Below are 22347 nucleotides of genomic sequence, written 5' to 3'. Positions count from 1 at the left end.
TCTCCTTTGGTCAGCAGCAGTTATGGAGTTATTTATTATTTGGACTCTGTCCTTCACAGTGTGCAAACTTCTTGACTGTGAGATTTTTTCAATGCAGTTACTACTTAAATGGTAGGAAAAATATGCAGGCAGAAAGTGTTAATTTCAGTGGAAATTGGAGCATGTGTTAACTAGATACAACAATTCAGCTTGCAGCACTTTGACAAGTCAGAGCCCAGAAGTGAGAAACAATAATAGATTTTTAGTTTATTTTCCTGATGCTGTATGCTCGGGGTATTTAAACTAACAGCTTAATAAAATATTAAACTGCACAGCTCTCAGGGTGTGAAATTCACAAGCAAAACACTCATCTACCAGCACAGCATATAATTTTTTTAGACATAATATCCAATAATCTGCCACAGACTGTTGCTATGGATTCTGCTTTATGTGATGTGCAGATGCTATTGGAAAACGTGTCTGCTCTGTGTAAAAAGCAAGTGCCACAGGGCACCTGAATAATTCCAAGTCCCTTGCTGGTCACAGTAGCAGCAGAGTTAAGCCCCAGAAAGTACATTTGTTCGTTCTTTGCAGCCAGTTATTCAGAAAGATGAGGTGGGACCCAAATCACACGTGCAATTTTGCTACAACACTCCAGCACAACGTCCACTGTGTACTCCAGGAGTGGCTGGGTGTAAAATGTCTGACTGCAGCAGACAGGAGCAGCAAAAGGCTCCTCCATTCCCACAGTTTCTGCAGGTTTCCACAGAACATGAGGTCAGAACAGTTCACTCCTTTCATATCACCTCACCCAGATTTCCATTCACCCAGAATATTCACCTGAGTAGCTCTGCAGTTTATGTGGTTAAGGGAGACTCAGAATGCTGCAAAGTCACACGAACAACCTGATAACATAAACCACATTTTATTCAAAGATCAGAGTTTCTAAAGAAGTATCTTTCTAGATTCTCATATTGAGGTTAACCACTGACAAAATAATAACAAAAAAGCTTTTAAAAAAGCACAGCAATGTTTCATCTCTGAGACTGAGGGCTCCCAGTAAAAGCAATGACCACGCTCCCTTCCTTGTGTGTGCAACATCATCTCTTCCCTTGAGCTCTCTGACACTTCTCTGACCTCCTGATGAGAATTGTCTATAATTTCCCAGAAAGCAGAAAAATTACTCCTCAACCAGTGCATATCTAGGATCCTATCTAGGATCCTGTCACACTACTTAAGAAAGAAAACAAATATTGTGCAACTATTCAGATTGTTGGTTGTCATCCCCCAAAGAGAAAATTTTCTTTGATGTAGCCCAAAATTGTTCTTGGCTGGCTTTGTGAGTAACATCCAGGGATGGTCAAAGCTGAACTTAGACATCAGTAACCAAGCAGCTGGGAAAATAAACCCACCAAAATAATAAAACAAAAGGTTGAAAAAAATTCCTCCATCTTCAAATAGAGTTACTTGACTCAACTGATGACATAAAAGAAGGAGCCTTGCCAACCAAATTTGAGATAAAATTTACATAACTCCTTACAGAAACCCCCTTATTCTAATTCTTTTTCTACAAACTCCACTATTCCTTTTCCAGCTGTTCTTCCCTACCTGAAGGGCAAAGAGCATGGAGATGGAAGGGCTGCAATCTTCCACCACACACAGGTCTCTGCTATGCCCATGTCAATGGGAAAAATGGAAACTGTTGGACTTCAGAAATCCCATGAATTTACAGGAGCCACTGGAGCTTTCAGAAGGCACCTCAGATAATGCACATCAAGCCTGAAAATTGCTCTTTTGGATGAATGTGAGGGCCCCAATAGATAGACAGTTTATGTTACAGACATTTAAATGTTTAAAGGAAAAAAAAAAATAATGGAGACTAAAAATGAAAGTAGATATTGTATATGATTAATGAGAGGAAGGAAAAAAATCCCTATAAAACATGAAGAAGCTGAGATAAAGATCAGCAGGAAAACTACTAGTGCAGACTGAGAGTGGAAAACAATCGATGAAGAAACATTAGTGGGCAACAAGTAAAACAAAACTCCATCTGTGTTTATTGGGTACAAGTGTTGAAGTGCCTAGTTTTTGAGTCATTTTTCTGGATCCATTTTCCCCAAATTATGCCCCATCAGACAGAAATCACTTTACTAAGATTTTCATCAGAGTAAAGGAACAGACAGAGCTTTAGAATCTGGCCCTAAGCCTTTCTTTTCAAAGAAAAAAAAAAGAAAGAAAAAAACCCAAAGGGTCACTTCAGTGTCATGAGCCCTACCTCAGCACTGTGCAGTCACTGCAAAAAACTCCAGTGACTTCCAGGGGGCATTGCACAGAGTTGTCAGTGCCAGGAAAGAGACAGAGTGCTTCTCACTTGCTGTTTGAACAACTCTTCCACCATTTTGCTCTACTTTTATTGTCAGGGACTTGCACATAGCTTGAGAAAGCAAGGATGACAGAATTCTATTCCCTGAAGTCTTCTCTTGTTTTTAGGGTTTCTTACATACTGTAACAGCACCACTGCAGCTGTTTGGCTCAAACAAATAAAGCTTCTGGTGTAAGAGAATGCCTTTCCCTTGGGAGCAGAAAGCAAATACTATGCAGAAAGTGAGTATCATTATTAATTTACAATTATTTCATAACTTACCCCTGATATGCCAGTCTGGTTAAAGGCCTCTCTTCCTTTCATCCCAGCAGATGTGATGCTGGATGTTAGCTATAGTTAAAACACCTAAAACTAGATGACACATTGAAACATTCTGTTTCCTGTAGCATTTTAAGGCTATAACAGTGTAGATTGCTTTCTATAACATAAAAAATTATGCAGAAAGTTCATGTTTATCCAACTTCAAAGCATAATCTTCTGTTGCAAAACACACTTGGTGTGAGCAGAAGCCTACAGCCTGCAAACATCTACACACAAGAGGAAATCTCTTCCTGGAAGCACTCCTGCAGCAATCTACAGGAATATCAAGGAGAATGCAGGAATTTCAAGGAGAATGCTACCCTTGATAAAATATTTATCCCTGCACATTATACCTAAATTCACCTAACAGAAGAACTTAAGCAACCCCCTGGAGCCCACCCTGTGTCACTGGGTAACTGCTCAGGTAAGCACTCAGCATGACCACACCATGGAGGAACCATCTGCAGAGCAAACAACAATTCTCCCATTTAATTTTAAGTTCACCTTTTAAATGCACAAACCTAATGGCTTCCAATTTTTTCCTCCACACATATTACAAGCCAAAAGACACTGTGGAATGTTTATCTCTTATCTGGATATTGTCATTTTACTGTCTCAAACTTCTTAAAACAAGCTTTTGGCTAGGGAGGAAATCAGTCAGCATCAGACCCAGTGGGGAAACCCTGCACTTGCTCAATGTCTGTGGCTCTTACATAGTTCCAGATGTTCAGAACATTAATAATGCACTAACTCAAAACCTCTTTTTGAAACTTTAGAATGTGCAAATTGCATTAAAACCTCTTTGCCCTCATTAATGGTATTGTTACAATCCCAGTACTCTGGAAAATGTTTTTTGGCATTTGTTTAACTTGGTGATATTGCCATTTACTCATTTTAACAGCCAGTGCTCAAATCTTAATGCTTTTAATAGGCCTGGCTAAACAAGCCTACCATCTTTTGTAAATTTATTGAAGTAATTTATTAAATAAGTAAAAGTTGTCTGAAGGCAGTGGTTTGCTATTGATAGGAGAAAAAACAATGGATTTCTTATAATTATTGAAATTGTATTTTAGAAGTTTTAGAAATCAAAATATTCAGTTCTTTTTCAAGTGTTGTGACCAATTTGTTTTCTGCCATTCTGACTTAGACTTCTTTGGAAAAAAAAAAAAATACATATATTCTAGCAACCTCACACAAATCTCAGTAAGAAAACAGGTCTGTCTTACACTAAAAAGAGCCAGACATGGAGAATTAAGACTGAAATTGTCCCCCACCCTCAGGCTGTCATATCCAGGGGTGGCACATCTACATCCAGGCCAGGAGAGAGCACGTTGAGGGCCTTGGTTTCACATCCAGACACTGCTGTGCAATGGGCAGAGGCTGATCTGAGGTCCTTCCTCTTTGTTCCAAAAAACTACCTAGACTGCACCTGAAGATTCTCAGGAGAAGAGCCCCAGAGATCCCCATTGCTGTGCTCTACCCTGCTCACAGAGTTAATTCATCCTGCTCAGGTCTGCTTGCCTGAATTTGGGTAACACTGCCAAGAATGGTTTGTCAACAGGATGGCAAATTCCACTCTTTCACTGAAGAAAACCTCACCAGCCAAGAGAACAGGAAAAGGAGATGGGATTGCCAGACCTAAAACTCTCAACTATGGGATACAGAGAAACTCCAACAAGAAATTCAGCATTTATTTTTCACAAATGCAATGCAACATGAATTGGTCTGTACCTACACATGAATAGTTTTGCTCTCCTAACTCAGCTGTTGGCAAGGCAAAATTCTGACATTTGTTCATTAGCAGCAGGATTAAGAGTGCCAAACATATTCAAGATTGGATATTGAATAGTTTGGTTTCAGATTTATTGTAGACAAAACCCAGGACAATCTCACAGACTGAAAAAACAAAAAAAAAAAAACAAACCAAAAAACCCAACCCAACCCAAAACAAAAAAAGACAAGGAAAAGGCTCTAGGAACCAAATGCTTTAGCTCACTCTGTTCCAACACAGTATTTGTTGCTCCTCAACAGCACTCTGAAACACAGCAGAAGCTCTAGGTGCTCCAACAGTTTTCCAGCAGGTATTGTTCAGTTATAAGAAAGCCTTGCTACTTTTTTATTATTCTCCATTAATCAAAGTTAATTAAATACAAGAGTTTAAAATACCACATTCATTTTCTTTTCTATTTCTATTATCTTCACTCTTTTTGTCATTTACTACTCATCAGAAGTAAAATGAAGGTAAACCTCAAACAAAGTTCACTTATGTTTTAAACCAGCAGCACAACTGGCATGAAAAAGAAAACCAAACTTCAGCTCCTAATTTCTCCTGATGAAAACAGGCACTCCAAGCCTTTTGAGCAATAACCCTTAAGTCTTACTTCCAAGTTACAGCACAACAATTAGCAGATACAAATTAAACAACGTCTCACTGAAAATAAAAAAAACCAAAACAAAGCCACAAACCATCAATATTAACATTACTGGCCAAAGCTTGTTTTGTAAAAAAGCTACTAAAGAAAGGTCAGTTAATTCATCATGATGGATTAGCACTAAAATTTATAAGCATTAGCATTTTTCTCCTTGCTGGATACCTTGACTTTGATATGACACATATTGAATGAATCATCTAAGATGCAGGCACCAGGCAAGATACATCTTAATGCAGACAGGTCGGCGACATGAACCTGATGGTCCTTATCTTAATCTTGTTTAAAAGCATCTTAGATTTCTGAGTAATCTTTTCACCTTCTGATATTCTCTTTTATAGAGTGTTTTTGCTGGACTTGCTACTGATTTTCACATAAATGCATTTTTGTTGCATAGTATCACTGGTTTTAGTAGACCTGAAAACGATCTCTGTTTGCACTTCAGCACGTGTTATCATCAAGCTCATTCTGAAAAAAAGTAAATGTGCCAGAATTCCAATAATGACAGTAAAAATCTGTGTATTACTGCAGATTATTGCAATCATGAAACATGTCATCACAGCTGCTCCTAAGAGACACCCAGTGAATGTGGAGATGTGTATTCTGAGGCCCTGCTTTCTTCTCATCAATACATTTTCCTCCAGTGCATTATCAACCCTGGATATTTAGCATCCATCTATTTTAAGCAGTCACTCTGCCCTGAAAAATATGGTTGTTCAAATAATTGAGATAAAGGTAGGTTTATCTACCACTGTTTTTTGGGATTCCCACTCCACCTTGTAATTCCAAACTCTCCCCAGATAACAAGGTGACAGACTTTTCTCACAAAACTGCAAAAACATGTTGAGCCCTCAAAAACTCTGCTAAACTCAGAACAGCAAGTGAGGTGCATGATCACATATATTAATCAGATCTTGACAGCCTTGAACAATATTTTTTTTAAGATAGTTTTTAAAGAGATGAAGCAATTTCCCCCTGAAACTCTCTGAAAATCAATCCTGCAATGCAAATGCAGAGGTAAGCAATATTCTGAATGATGATGAAAGCCAAATACCTTGTTTTCCCTGTACTAATATGCTTATGGTTACATTATCCAGTGATTTCAACATATTAATCTCAGCCTTAAAGGCAAGCCACCCCCCAATAAAAGCAGCAGAATGAAAAAGGGCATCCACAGAAAAATATTGGCAATGTGATTTTTAAAATACCATCCTTCAATTGTCTGCAATTTCTATTTATCAATAGTTTTCCTGGGATCATGGAAGTGTTGCCACAAAGAAACAAAACACTCAACGTGTTCAGCTCAGTGACCTTTCAGCCAAACAGAAGGGCAGGGAGAGGGGGGAGGGTACCAGAGCTGCCCATCAAAATCTTTCCCTTTTTAATTAAATACCAGTCCAAAGTCTCTCTCTACTTTCCAGTCAGATTACTGTCCTCATAAACACTTTTATAAATATTTGTCTGCATATGGGAGGATCAACCATCACACACTGTTCAGGATTATGAATGTTAGAGAAAGTGGGATGATAGTGAAAACTGAAATAGGCTCCCATTTCACTTCTCAAAGAAACTGAGTGCAAAATTTATCTTCAGATCATTAACTCTTCATCTCAGTGCAGAGTTCTGTGAGCTGCATTCAATAAATTTATAGTCACTGCTCTGCTTTTGCTAGGGACTGCACATTCCCTGGTCTAATGTGGTCACCTAATGGTTGCTGTCAGTAATTGCAGTGATAACTCCAATTATTTAAAGAGCCAGGAAAAAACAAGCCTTACTTGGCAGCCTCTTCAATTAAATAATAAAACTAATATGAAGGCTTTGTAGAAAATAAAGTACCAGTTTTATTTCATTTCTTAAAATAACCTCTGCTAAGAAAACTTAAATATGAGAGAAATGGTCTGAAACCTTCATTCCAATTTTGCTGGGGTTTCTGTTCATTTGACAGGATGATTTTTTTGAGGTTTTCTGGGTTCTTTGTTAAGGACTTTTTAAATTAATACATGACTTAAAATTTAAAAAGTCACACTCTTGCATTACAGGAAAAATAAGCATAAATTAGAGAATTATATTGCAGGTTTATATTGCTGTTCCTCAGAGCCATCCATAAATAACAGAAAGAACTAATAGAGAAGAAAGCAGAAGTACTGTGAGGTACAGATTAAACATAATTAGATATCTGTTGTCAGTGAAATTAGATATTACATGGTTTGAAATTGAGAAATTTGATTCCTTTCAGCCACTGCCAGCAAGCAATTCCCCTCTGACTCAAGAAAAATATACTATAGAATCTCCAAGGCAGTGAAATGGAACAAGAAACAAGGAATGAAGAAATTAGGTGGGTGAATAGTGCATGAATCCAGCATCCAAACAGCATACCAAGAACATGCAAAGGCATTCTTGGGGATGATACACACACAAAGTTCCCTTTCAGGATGGGTGATCACACGGAGGAGATTTATTATTTTATTTTAAATCATTTCAAAGCATTCAGAGGAACAATTTCAGAGAAAACCTGCAGATCAGGCTGGCTTTTTTTTGTGTGTGAAATTTAGTTAATGAGTATAATTGTTTTGATAAGAGACAAACACTGAAAAAATAAAAACAAAACCATATTTTTTCACCAAAACAAACTTGTATGCCAGCCAATACGAGAGCCAAGAAATTATAACAGAATCACAGTTTTCTATATGTTGGTGAAGGAAGCATCTGCAAGTAGAGCACGTGCAATTTTAGAGGAAGAATATGAATTCAGATTTCCTTACCTTATAGGATGGCAAAAAGCACAGAATTCCTTGGCCAACTGTTTGACACACTGACAGGAGAAGAGCTCCCACCTCATCTTGGAACTCAAAGGTCTCAGTATGCTGGAAGGTGGCACAGAGCTTCCGACCATTAGGGCCAGCACCAATGGTGCCAACCCAAACCTGGGGTATTTCAGATTAAAGAAAAATTAATTCCATAATGCACAGCACAAAATGCAGTAAATTAAGTTACAGATAAAAATTAGAATTTTAAGTAGGAAGGAAAATATTGAGGTATTTCTAAGCAAGTAAATTTCAGTACTGAAAAACAGCAGGTGCAGTAAGTGATGCAAGATGGAAATTATCAAAATAATGTGGCTTCAAGCTTCCAAGGGAACTACATGTCTAAAAACTGCCCCTTTTTAAAAAATGTACTTTGCAATTGCATTAATACATGCAAGAGTCTGCCACTTATGTTTCTTTTTACTTAGGGAATGGGCTTGCCATAATTTTTATTTGGAAGAGACAGTTCCTTTGCAGTGGCCAGCATTACACCTCAGGAAAGAGAGCAGGAAGGCAGAAGGTTACCTGTGAGTTCCTAATAACATGATTTGCCTCCAACTGAATGGAAAACTTCACACCAAGCTCTGAAGAAAAGGAATCCATTGGAGAAAGGGTACCAGATGTCAGAACGATTGTTCTAACATCACTTAAGTCTGAAAAAGCCTGGGTTGGAGAGAGAAAAGGAGGACTTGAGAAAATCTTTGATATTTTACATGTCTTTGTCATCACTCAGACTTCTCAATGCCTTCTGCTCCACACTCAGCTTACCACAGCAGGATTCAAGCACCAAAAGTTGAGCATGTGGACCACGGTTTTCCTCCGTGAACTCTTTTTATGCCTGGGATGTGTGAAGAAGGAACTTGTATCCAAAGCATCCACTTGGTTTTCATTCACCCAAGCATAAGTTTGTTGTAGAGCCACTCTGTAGTCATCTGCATACCTAAATAAGGAGATATAAATATAAAAAAACCTGTTTATAATATATATAAGTTAATGTAAAATTAAGAAATGGTGAAACAAGCACCAAGTTCATGCAAAGCAAAGACAGTATTGCTTTAATGTATTTACAATTTAAATAGAAAAAAAATCATACTTTCAGGAAAAAAAAGTGAAACTTCGCAACAATTAAAACTTAAAAACAAAGTTTAAATCCTAAATTTTTAGTAACTGCTGTGGTCAAGATATCAAGACAAGCAACTGATAAGTGTTATGCAGAAAAAACGAAACCTGTATTTAACTGATCAACAAATCAAGAGATTTTCCACCTAAGCTTCAAATAAATTTCTTCAATACTGGGATTAATTTATGAATGAAAAAGGAAATTCAGTGCTATTTAAATTCTCCCTACAAACAGATTTTCCAAAGCTTTCCTGAAACATTACTGTTGCTCAGAAGGCAGATATCATAACTGAGGTATTGCACAAATGAAAGAAGTATTTTGGCAAAAAAGCTGAATTAAGCACAAGCCCCCCAGCTCAGGCTGTGTATTTGCACTGACCTGCTGTTAGCTTTAAAAAGATACCAAAAAACCATGAAGAATCCTTTCAGCACAATCTGAGTGGCAGGGCTCACAACTGGGATCTCAATAACTTCCTCTTTACCAAGCACTGATACTTTCTCTTCTTTGTCCAAGACAGTAGCAAGATGTTTCTATGAGAGAAAAAAAAAATTCACATTAATAACATTCCAAGTAGCTTCTCAAACACAAAGCTAATACAGAATCAAGACTCAGCACACTTTAAAAAGTTTATTTAAGATATCTGGCAGTCAGATTGAAGACAGCACTGGGGAAGGAAAACTAACAATGCTTTTAAAATATTTGGCTTACAGAGAAAGGAGCATTAAACAGGGAAAATATATTTCAACCACCAATTCCAGTAGCTCAAGTGAATTACTTCTGGTTTTAATCAGGTATCATTTTCAGTATTTCAAGAAGCAGCTTTTCAATACTGCAGTAAGTTAAAAGATGAGTGAGCATTTAAATCATACATTTTAAGATGCTTCATAATGTCATTATTATGCACTCTGACACAAACTTTTGAAGCATAGAACATTACCTGTAAAATGGGAAAAGTAACACCAGTTATTCCCATATTGTGCAAATGGGTCAGCATCTCTTTTCCATTCCAAACCTTGCAGGAAGTTTCATAGCCTCTTTCTACCAGCTGACCAGAGCAATCCCTTACCCAGCTGTGAAAAGAGAGAAATCAGAAGTAATTTCAGCATTAATTTTCAAGATTCAGAAATACTTTGCAGGTACAAACTAAACCTCAAAAATTTCACCACACTTCCATCATAATGATGATAAATATTTTACTACATCTAAGTAAGGAGATTCTGGTTTTCCTTATGCCAGTTTTTCACTGTTGAACTTACACAGAAGTGCTCTTGATGCAGCTAATTGAAATGAGAAGAAAATCTGTCTCTATATTATGCTTTATAATTGTATAATATCCTGATAAGAAAGAAAAAGGATTAAAAAACCATCTGCTCTTATGGTATGTCTGGCTCATTTAAAAACATATTTCCAGTGCACTTTTAAGGACACTCATGATTACTCTGACCTAAGATGGTTTATCATCCCTGTCAAATGCAAGCTTTCCTATTAAGGACAAATCTTGAGGCCTGAAATGAATACTTTTAATACTTCTGCACAACAAGGGAAAGTGGGGCAGTAAGAAGTGCATATTTTAACCTACCTACAGGTATTTATACCCTTACTACAATTCTAAAATTAAACAAAATTACAATTGTACAACACAAAATGTGAGAGGACTAAGAATGTGATCTAAACATGCACATGGCAGAAGTAAAATTTCCTTTAAGTGAACGTGTCTTCCATCATCCCTGCAGTATTTCAAGACTTCCCCTCTGTCTAGAGAAGCAGGGAGGCTTCCTCCCTCTCAGGAAATGCCGAAGCTGTCTGTTCCATCAGCCAGCAGGAGGCATCAGAAAGACAGCTGTCACTTCAAGAGCAGTTCAAAATATTTATCTGTTAAATCAGCTAATCATTGTCAACTAAAGCAACGTGGCTTAGCAACTCTGTCAGTTCCAGATTTCCTGTCCTGTCCCTGCAAGTAATCCCACCAGTGGAACTACTAAAAAAAAAAAACAATCTTTTTTTGCCAGGTTAAAGGCAAACAAAACCCTGTAAATACTCCCAAAGCAGCAACTTCTTTGACTATAATTTATCTTAAGGAACAATGATCACTAACAGAGGCAGAACTGCACCAGTGTAGCACTCTCTTCCATTTCAAGTGCAACATCATAAAGACCTAGAACTGAACTTAGGAAAAGGCCACTATGACAGAAATGAAGCAGATTTACAGCAGATAAAACATTTCAAGAAATGCAAAACTTCTGTTTCCCTGTTATAAATTTCAAACAGCATCCTTGGAAATGGTGAGACTTATTTGCTATAAATGCAAATACAGTATTAACAACCTGCCTAAAACTAAAATATCACAAAAGAAAGCAAATTCTAGAATAAATTCCATCCAATTCAATCTAACATTAGAGCATTTACTTAAAATACCTGCTGATTTATTTTTAAAGTAAAGCAGTAAGCATAAATAAAATGAAGCTTGATTAGGAAGATTCCCTATGATACTAAAGTGAAAATTGGTGCATGCAATAGTTACAACAGGAAGAGTTATAACAAATATCACAAACATGCCTTCAGTTCAAGAAAGGGCATTTACACCTTCTCTCCCTACCATTGCTGGTACTGATAACTCCACTGAACAAAGTCTCATTTGTCCTGGCAAATCTGCACCTCACCAGCAAAGCCTGCCAGCACCCTGCTACTGCTGTAACTTGCAGTTCCTCAGATACTTCAGTTCAGCACCTCCTGTGGCATTAAGCCCATGCTCAAGTGCTTTCTGGAATGAGGACTCAGGACCTTTATAAATGAAATAAGATTTTTCTAATTACACATGTATTTGGCAAAGCCCTGTTACAATGCAACAGTATTTTACCAATTACTATTTACACACAGTCTTCTGCTTCACAACAACTGCTTTTCATGCTGTTGGCAGATTTGCAGAGACAATCAACCTGAGTTTTTCTGATAAGGTTAAAAAGCTTGAGGCAATCAAATCTCCAGCCATGTTTTTCTCATCTTTTACTAAAATTTAACATTTGAAATATCCAAGGTAGGAGAACTAGCTTCTGCAAAACAGTAAAAAAAAAGTCACTTGTCTCTGGAACACACAAACATTAATTCTCAGGAGAGGGAAAGGATGGGAAAAATGGTGCAGTACTTGCTGTAGTGTATTTCAAATCCTATTTCCTAATTTCCAACCACTAATGCAGCAAAATGAGGATCTGAAATGCACTGAATCAGAGTTCAGTTAACTTCAAAGCCACCTGTACCATTATTCACTTTTCCTCTGCTGACTCTGCTGTTCAAGGTTCCATCAGCAGCACGTTCCTCAACTCTTTCACTCCACGGATCCCACAGAAGAAAGGTTCAAAAATTAAGTGCTGCAGAGCTGAATTCTAAATTCTCCAGTGGTGACAGACTCCTCTGACATGGTTTCAACTTTCTCATGTTCCCACTCCATCCAAAAGACTTACCCCTTGACCCTTTGTTTCTTCCCTCCTTTACGGAACTTCTGCCCCTAGTCCGTTTCCTTTTGTTCCACCCCCTCTGATTTTTTATTTATTCAAGAGCATAATACTTTTCAAAATAGAATTTCAAGGCCTCCCCTTTAAGACAGGAGTATTTTAAATCACCCAAACCTTTCTGAATTCCTCCAATGAAGAAAAAAGAAAAAAAAAAGAAAACAACCAGCTGACTGCTTAGTTTTAACTGTACCTCCGTTGCGTTTTATCTGATGCAACATAATAATTAGCAGTACATCACAACAGCAAAATTAATCTAAATATAATTTAAAAAAATACTAATTGATAGAATGGAATTAGAAAGAGTTGTCTTACTTTGTCAAAGAGCAGCACACAGCCCGTAAGGGCTCATGATCCTTCTGTCTGATCTTGTTATTGACCATGAAATCCAGCTCTTCTCGAGCAGCTATTAGCTGACTTTCTGTAACACTGAAGCTCACTGCTTCCCGAGCAGAGTCCTCAATATTATGGGCTTCATCTAAAATGACTACTTGGCCTTTTAGGTTAATTTCCATCTAAAAAAGAAAATTATTTTCTAGTAAAACAGAGGGAAAGACCTTCATGTGAAACAGCAACTAAAAGCATTCTGTTAAAAAAGTGCACATTCTACATCACGGTGTAAGCAACAAAGTTTTCAGCTTTTTGATCCTATTTCTGTAACCTACAGAGAAAATTCTTCAAATCAGGAGTTATTTTGCAGATAATATTTTGGATACAAAATGGACTAGAGTTGACTGTAGCCACTGAACATTATGCTTCTGAAATTCTTCAAATCAGGAGTTTATTGCAGATAATATTTTGGATATAAAATGGACTAGAGTTGAGTGTAGCCACTGAACATTATGTTTCTGCCTTCCCTTTAACTTCCCTTACAAAAACACAAATATACTCACACTTTCCCGTATCTGTGGGTCTAGGAGATAATTATAAGGACAAAACACAATATCTGCCCCCACCATGAGCTCTCTGGCTGCAAAATATGGACAGGCACGAAGCTTCTTTCCCAGGCTCACCAGATCTTCAATGTCCCAAGCCTGGTACATCCTGTGTGCAGACTGCAGGGCATGGTGTTCACTGAGCTTATGGACACCATGATAGTAAACACAGGACTTGCCCTAAAAGCAAATAAGTGCAGGTAGTTAGGGGCTACAAAACAAAATGAAAATCAAGCAAGCTTAAATCCTATGTAATGTGAATTTGACTTTATTTCCTTTATTTCTTTATTTCCTTAAATCTTACGTGGGACAATAATGAAAAACCTATCGTGGCAGAAAAAAAAAAAAAGGCCAATCCACATTCCTAAAATATACATCAATAAAGAACCTTTCTTTCCTCTATAAAACAAGGGACATTCAAGTCTTATCAAGAACATCAACCTAGCAGTCATAAATATTATTTCTGCAGCCACACATTTTTTCACTATTGATACCTTGTATCAACATTTTCTAAAAATTAATTTCTTAATTTACACCAAACTAGCAGAAGCATTTAACCAACAGTGTGAAGAAGTCAAACCAAACTCATTCCAGCTGTTTAACCACCTTTCATTTTAATATATTTAAAGGAAGGGGGTTTTTCTGAAACAAAATTACTCACGTGTTTTCCTTCCAGCAATTCTACACACATTTCATTCCTGTTACTACCACCACTAGATACCACAGGATGAATACAGGTGTAATCTCTGCTAGAAAGAATTGTCATAGGGACAGTGGAAAATGCTGTCCTCTTCAGCTCTCTGGTAATTTGAGATATTTGCTTGTGTGTTCGTGTTCCAAAAAATATTTTGGGGATGAACAAGTGATCTTCATTTTCTTTCTTCTTTGTGCTACTGGTCTCTTTATCACTTCCTTTTCCTGAAGAACAGGAACACTCAGTGCAAGGACCAGAAGACTGCAACCCAAAACCAAAAAAAAAGGGTTAAAATACCATGATGAGACAAATATGCTAGATTTGCTTATGATCTGGTTAGAAACTGTCCTCTAGCACAGTTCAAGACAGCCTGTTAGGCTGTGAAACCACCCTGCTGCCCTATCAAACAGCAAATTTTTAAAATGTTAAAGAATGCACACCATGTCCTCATGTCTGTAAGTCTTAGAAAAACTTACAGCAGTCACCAGCTGCAAACTGTATCATTACCCAATTGTAGGAAGAACTGTTATTCCACATGTGAATAATGCAAATAAACTTCTCACATATAAGCTTCAGCATAAGGACACTTCTGTAACAGAACAAGAAGTGTCCCAGCACCTTCAATGAATTGAAATACTGAGAACATTATTCCTTAAAGCAGGCAGAGCTCTGGACAGTTTAATGAAATCCCTTTGCAGATAAAATATCACACACTCTCCATCAGAAACATCTCTGCTGTGCCATTATGTCAAAGGCCACCTGGTAACAATGAGAACAAAAGACACCGAGGGAATAATTCTAAACTGAAACTAACCCTGTAAATTATTTGTTAAAACTCTTTTTTTTTTTTCTTCCTGATAAATACCATCTTTCATAATATAAAATAGTAGAATATCCCTGCTGAAATTGTTGTAATTAATATGAAAATATGTGTAGAAAACAAATAACTCATGAGTAACCACGCCCACACAGACCTCCCATAAAAAAATACTTAATTCTTCCAGTGCAAAAGAGTTTGTATTTGGTTTTGCAGGTGATAATGCAAGTAGCAACATGCAGCTGCCCCACTCAAACACTCTTCCCTCCCCTTTTAATAGTAATCAGTAAGATTATCCATTATCAACAACTAAGCCATGCTGTGTGTTACACCACAGTTCTGGGGCTCAAGCTGCCTTTTAGCCTCCACCCTGAGGAAAAGCAAGTTCGTGTTACCTTTAGTCCCACTCAGCCTTGTCTGCCATTAAATATTACAATACATGATAGAATGGATGTAAATGTAACCCTGCTGGAGCTGTCACTCACGGGGATAAAAGGTTCACTGATGTGCCAAATAAACAGGCCCTCAAAGCAGCTAAAGTTACACCCATGCTGGAATTGTTACATTCCCCTCTCAGGTTGCCAGTAACAGCAGATTTCATTACGGTGTGCTGCCACACTAAATAGCCAGTTCCAAATATCCTGCCTTCTATATTGAATAATTACTTATTCACTGAAAGGATAAAAAGAAGAGTTATGAATGGGGCTCTTGTCACCAGGGAAGCAGGAAACAGCTGACATATGGTATATGTTACATATGTGGCAATGCTCGACTCGGTTTGGACTCACAGAGAAAACTGCAAATGGTACCTTGGTATTTCTATTGCCTGGGTTCTGTTTTGCTCTTGGAAATAATGAAAACCACATTACCAGGCTAACAATTAATACAACTGAAGCAGTTGCTGTGTTAAAGCCTTTAAGAACACATTGATCTGCTCATTTTAATTCAGTTTAGATTGGGTTTTCCGAGGTAAAATGCATCTAGAGAATTCCAAGATAACTCCATTACACTAATGTTTCACTGCTAAGTCTCATGTATGTCATTTGCCATATACAAGTGATAGAAAAATAGCAGCAACAACCAGGCAATTATTCAAACAAATGTCCCCATAAACACAAGGTTCTTCTTTGGTGGTTTTTTTAAACTCATAAAAATAGGATTTTCATAAAAAGAATTAAGTGTTCTTATATGCAGGGCTTATAAATTACAGTATTTTACAGGTGGACTTTAAAGGTATTTTCTTAAAAGGTTTTAAATTAGTATAATATTGGCTGTAAGAAACACTTCAGCCAGTATTTCAGTATTAAAATGCTACCTTTAACTTTTTTTTCAGTTTTTAAAAAAATGAAATACATTGAGAGTTGTAAACTCAGACTAATTCTATACTAACTAGTGTAAGCAGTAATAATTTCTAAAAGCCACAGACACCATTAGCCCAAAGCACATAAATAAATGAAACCTTTCTGGAAGGTTGTTATAATGAAGAGAAACTCTAAGAAAATAGTTGCAATACAGTTTAAAAGTTGAGTTCCTCATGTTATTTGCACATTATTCAACTGTCTCACTTTTCACCTGTATTCTTTTATCCTTTAGAAAATGGTTTGACCATCTTTAAGTTTTATTAAAACCAAACTATTGTAATTCTATATTTCTGTACATAAATGCATCACTGCTGATATCACATAACAAAATCTAATGTGGTGTTAATCTCCCCTTATTACAGCTAAAGGAAAAGGAACAACCTCCAGCTGAACACAGTGGTAACTCCAACATGGAAGTTCCCCCTGCAGAGCTGCCTCACAAAGTACAGATTTTAGACTCCTGACAGTGATACTGGTTGAACCTTAATCAATTTTAAAAAATAAATTGAAACATTTTCTAAGAATGGGGGAATGAGGAGAAAATAATTAACATTAGGACAACAGACAACTGCTTCATAATACCTCTGGCTTCAGAGCTAAACCTGCTTTCAGCTGTTTGAACCTGGGACAGAGATTTCCATTTGAGAAGAGGGGGAAAAAAAAAAAGAAACTCCTCTACTTTCTGCAGTAGTTAATCAAAAACATCTAGTAACAGATGCTGTTTGAGATCGGATCCCAGACTATGCAGACCTTAGGCTATTCCAGCTTGTCTTTCCTTCTGTCAGGGGGGAGATAAACCAGCCTATCACATCAATATTTATATGGCAAAAACGTGGAAGTCTGATGAAAAAAAAAGAATAATCGAGTCCACCAACCTGTCCTACGTGTAAAACAGAGCTAAACAAACACCGAGGCTATGATCTTTGAAACACAAAGAGGTAAGAGGAGTTTTTCATATCTTCATCTACATTTCCAGTTTACAAAGCCATCTAAATGATACTGCAGTGAATACCTCTTGTGTGAAATATCACACAAGCACAATCTAGGAAGATATCAGCAGTGACATTAGCAGAGCTTTTCAGCTATTCCTTTCTAAGCTCCCCAAAAGCACAGTATTCTGCTGCTGCTGCAGCCCCTTGATTAAAGGACACAAAGCAGCTGTTTATCCTCTCACAGTAACCAGCAGGTGAACCCGGTTCAATATTTATCACAGGCTTTCACAGATCACTGCTAACCAAGCAAACGTTTTAATTAAGCTGGAACTTGCTTCAAAGAGCTCATTCAAAACGTCAATCAGCAGGAAAAGGATCAGATACGGTGTCAGGTGAGAGCCTGTAATACAAATCCACAACTTTCTTCATCCCATCGTGGTAAATTAGCCTATTCTGGAGTCCAGACCCTGATTGTAACAGGCTGCCAGTCTCCTGGAATGTGTAACAGAAGTCACTCAAACTCCATTGTGAAGGTTGTAAGCAATATGTTAAACTGCAATGGGCTAGCACATTAAGACAGATTCTTTTCACAGTTGTTTTTTGATACCCCAAGTGTTTGTTACACTACTCTCCATTTACTGTTTACTTTTTTTACCTAGCAGAAATGGGGATTCCTTAACCCAGCTGCCCCAGTTTCTCAGACCATATGCTTTGAGAGAAGTAATCAAGAGAATACCATAAAGGGTATAATTTCTCATTTAAACTCACACTAGAACTGCCCTGTCTTGTGAGAATTAGCAGCAGCAGGAGAGAAATTAATTCCCAGACTCTGGAGTGAAAGGAGCAAAGAAATGGCACCCACCTGGGGCAGCAGACCCTCAGCCATGGATATGCAGGTGTGCTCCTGCCACAGCAGGGCTGGGCAGCACCTCTCCTGCTCTCACAACCACCAACCCATCCCCTCTTCTTGTGCTATCAAAAGGACTTGACAAGAAACTAAATCTCCTTTAAGCACAGGACTGACCAGAGTAAAACACAACTTACACAGAGGCAGGGTTCTCTCAGTGATTACAGCAATGTTTTCATTGCATTTTTCTCTCACCCTAAATCCAGTCTCTTATGGCAAGTGTTGATGATAACCCCAGCTGACTTTATTCCATAAGCTACACCAGAAAAGCATTTTTATATCTAACAGCCTAAGCTGTGATCATCTCATTGTCTTAAACTCAATGTAGTTAAGCTGCAAACTACTAATGATAAACAAGGCCTCACTTCCTACACTTGTGTCTTGCTACCAGACAAGTTCTCAGTCTGCTCAAGTTCATCACAGGAAAATAACACCTTATTATTTCATTTTTAAAAAGCAGCTTTCTTTACAAGGATTCCATTCATTTTTAAAAAGCCACTTGAACAGAAATGAACACTGATTTTTTGTAGGTTATTTCTCAGTAAGGAGGTAGTAATTTTGCATTGTATATTGTACTGTCTGTAGAACCAGACTCCTGGTCTGGTACACAAATATGGCTCAACTACTGTCACAAAAATTAAGATTTTTCTCAGCCTATGACCCAGTATGTTATTATCTAGCATTTAACCATACCAAAAGCTTTCCATTTTCTTCACTACATCAGATTTCTAGAAGTTGTGAATCATCTTTTTCAGACAACACCACCAAAGTACAAAGCAAATCTGACATCAGAAAGACCTTTTTTTATTGGAAAATCAACAGCACACTCTGCTGGCCTTTGTATTTCTAACTACCAGCTGACGTTCTGTGGCACAAAGCATTTCTTTCTGACTGGTTATTATTTTAAAGCAACTTTCATACTTTGGAACCTTTACAGGAGGCTGTAATGCAGCTGAAGGTTCAGTGATTTCTGAAACTCTATTTCATGCCTAATACCTTTACAGTAAAATATTGATTTTTAAATTGCTCTTAGATTAACAATCCTGCTGTAAAATCTATTATTATATTACTTACTGTTTGGGGAGAAAAAGCAGTGTTTTTCAGGCTCTTTTCAGAATGAACAATCAGGTCTCCATTTTTTCTCTGATGATAAACTTCTAAAGCATCAACCAGCTGCACTCCTTTGGATAAGCAGTGACGTTTTCTAACCTGTTGGGAAAAGCAGAACCATGCTCAAATACACTGGATCCAGTGGCACTGGGATTGTTTGAACTGGTTTGCACTGGGTCTGCCTCAGTAATACACTAATAGCTGTCAACAGTTTAAACAAATCTAAGCCATAGAAAAGACACTTGGGAAAAGGTATAAATTTTTAATTACAAAATTTAGTAACAACAACAATTAAAAAATCTGCAATTACTGCTGAGCCTTGGTTCTTTCATTTACCACTGCTACAAAACTGTGAGAAAATAGGAGACTATATAAGCAGATGAACTTTCATAATGAAAAGAAGAAATAAATTCAAGCCACCTTGATCTAAAAGCTTACAAATAATCATCAAAGCAATACTCTAAAGCAAGGTAAAAATTATTTACAGTCCCCACCTGATTCCAAGCACTAAGCCACAGGATACCAATCCTGACAGAGATGAAAACATTACAGAAATATTCCATTCCACATACCATGGCAGAGATAAATCCACCTGACAGGATATAAATGACAACTCCAACACATTCACAGCATTATTTGTCTTTCTAATACATATTTGCAAGAGCACTGTCAACCCTAGCATCTCATTCTTTGACTTGATGTTACAGATAACTGGGCATAAATATATTTGGGGGATATTAAGTGTTTAAATATGCAAGATGTAGCCTAGGACATGGGATTATGAACAATTTGGTGCAACAATGGACTCCTTTGTAACAAGTAACAATACAAATGAACAAAAACTTGTCAATTTAAACTATGACCATGCCATGACTCAACTCTGAAATGCTGATGGGTATTTGACAGCTCTGTTGAGCTAGGCCTGGGTTGTTTTGCTGCCAATGAACTTTGCTCACCTGCTGCTCAGTTTCTAAAGGACGAATCCTTTTCCTGTCTACTTGAAAATCATCATTCTCACTGTCATGTACAGATAACCTCTTCTTTGCAGACAGTTTTGAGGCTAGGGTTTCATTTTCCTTACATTCTGCAAATCAAATTAAAATTAAATTAAAAGGTGTGCCCACTACTAACAACACAGGCAACAGTTTAAAAATAGGATTTACTGTAAATACATGATATAGGAAATTGTTTCCATACAGGGAATATTTCCATACATAATTCCAAGCAGGGCAGAATCATGTAGGACTGTATTGTGGCTGTAAAAAAAGTCCCTGAAAGTGAAAAAATTCCCAACATCACTGGTTACATATTTGACTTCCAGAACAGAATTTAACTGGCCATGCACGAAGTTACCTGAGTTTGTCAGTGGGCTTCCAGGTTTTATTGAAGTTCCTGTTTCAGAGTTATTGAAGGAAGAGGAAGCCCCATGATTCACACTTGCTGCAGCCTCGCTGCTCTTGGAGTGACAGCGGCAGCCACACGGCGAGGGGGCCTCTGGCTTTCTGTCTTCCTTCTCACAGGAGGAGGTGAGCAGGGATTTCTCTAAAGGGCAGAGTCATTTATCTTCCATTAAAAACTCCTCAAGATACACATGAGAACCAGGCTTTCAAAACAAGAACTCACTGTAATGTATTTAAGAAAGCCCAGGTGACCAGGCAGTCAGACAACTCACCATACAGAGACTGCTGCCATGACAGAGCAGAGCAGAGCAAGGCCAAGCTTTTGCCACTTCCTGTGGGGCTCTCCAACAAACAGTGCTGCCTGTTATTTAAACCCTTAACAATCTTTAAGGAGAAGAAAGAAAGAAAAAAAAAAACCAAACAGAATTAATAGAAAAAACCCCAAAGGAGATGTCTTTACCTAAGCTAGAACTAATATTAGTTATTACACCGGATACCTGGTGTCTTGTAAAAAAAAATAAAAGCAAACCAAAACCACAGAAAACCCCCAACCACTTTTAAGAAGAAGAGGTGAAGAAGCCTTGGCTGGATTCCTCTGAGGAGGAAAATGTCTCTTAGGAACATCCAGAGGTTCCCTTTCAGGGGCTGTGAAGTAATTCCCTGCTCACAGCCATACCTGATGGAGCCAGAACCAAAGCACTGAAAACATCTCTTGGACAACCAAACTATTTGTCCCACAGAGCAACATGGTGAAACTGCTAAAACTGTCCATGAAATGTTTAAATGTAAATGTAATAATTCATTCATAACTCTCCAAGAAGTGAAAACTTCCTGCAGTATTACATTCTGATTAAAAGGTGGAGATTTTACTAAATCATTCCCTGCTTACATCCTCTCAAAAGTCCATAAAATTTTTATTATATCTCTAGTTAAATAATCAGGTATATTACATAACACAATTTGTTTCTTAATGGCCACAAATCCAAAACGTACCTCAGCCTCCCCTAGTCATGGCCCAGAGATGAGTGTACAGTATAGCAAACAGTAAATTAAATTACAACTGAAATCCTCACAAAATTGGAAGCTCTGAAAGCACAAGTTACCAATTTTAGCAAATGTTACTCTAAATCCAACTTACAGCATTCATCATAGCAAGCTGTGAAGGGTAAGCCTTGCAAGGGAACATGATTTTCACTCCCCCAATCGTGTATTCTGACTCATCAGAAGACATTGCCTCTTTTTTTTCTTCTTCTTCCTGTTTTCTTCAGGTTTATAACTGTGATAAAACACAGTATTAACAAGTCAACAGCAACAACCAAGCAAAGCCTGACACAACATATGGCACCACAGAAAAAACAAGCAGAAACTGCTAACCTGGAAAGGGGGCTAAGCAGTTCAGGGACAGGAATTTATATTAGATATTGGCAGTTCAAACTCATTACACAGGAGAGCCAAGTTGAGTAGCAACAGCCACTTAAGTAAAAGTACAAGTGAACAGTGCATTTAAGCTCAGTTTCTCTTTCTCAAACTGAGTATTGTTGGGAAAAAGAACACAAATCCCTGGGGGAAAATTATTTTAGGATATTTAATACATGAATAGCCTGTTTTTCAATTCTGCAGGTGCATTAGTTGAAACTGGAAGATACTGCAAGCTGCAGCTGACAGGAGTA

General features: G+C 37.6%; 1 protein-coding gene across 1 annotated transcript in view; it reads right to left on the bottom strand.

Annotated features, from left to right (window-relative positions):
* Window positions 1–21952, bottom strand: part of BRIP1 (BRCA1 interacting protein C-terminal helicase 1) — a 49892-nt gene extending 27940 nt beyond the window's left edge. The window contains exons 1-13 of the mRNA XM_030462432.1: window positions 21816–21952; window positions 20950–21061; window positions 20631–20819; window positions 20234–20361; window positions 19242–19376; window positions 14118–14411; window positions 13415–13636; window positions 12837–13036; window positions 9953–10085; window positions 9394–9545; window positions 8664–8835; window positions 8421–8558; window positions 7854–8015 (exon numbers count right to left, since the gene is read on the bottom strand). Of these exons, the coding sequence (XP_030318292.1) occupies window positions 7854–8015; window positions 8421–8558; window positions 8664–8835; window positions 9394–9545; window positions 9953–10085; window positions 12837–13036; window positions 13415–13636; window positions 14118–14411; window positions 19242–19376; window positions 20234–20361; window positions 20631–20819; window positions 20950–21061; window positions 21816–21908 (2130 nt within the window). The 5' untranslated portion in view covers window positions 21909–21952. The remainder of the gene's footprint in view (window positions 1–7853; window positions 8016–8420; window positions 8559–8663; window positions 8836–9393; window positions 9546–9952; window positions 10086–12836; window positions 13037–13414; window positions 13637–14117; window positions 14412–19241; window positions 19377–20233; window positions 20362–20630; window positions 20820–20949; window positions 21062–21815) is intronic.
* Window positions 21953–22347: the final 395 nt, after the last annotated feature.

The sequence above is a fragment of the Calypte anna genome, chromosome 19 (assembly GCF_003957555.1).
Source record: "Calypte anna isolate BGI_N300 chromosome 19, bCalAnn1_v1.p, whole genome shotgun sequence".
In the NCBI taxonomy this organism is placed as follows: Eukaryota; Metazoa; Chordata; class Aves; order Apodiformes; family Trochilidae; genus Calypte; species Calypte anna.
This window is presented reverse-complemented; position numbering and strand designations above follow the sequence as displayed.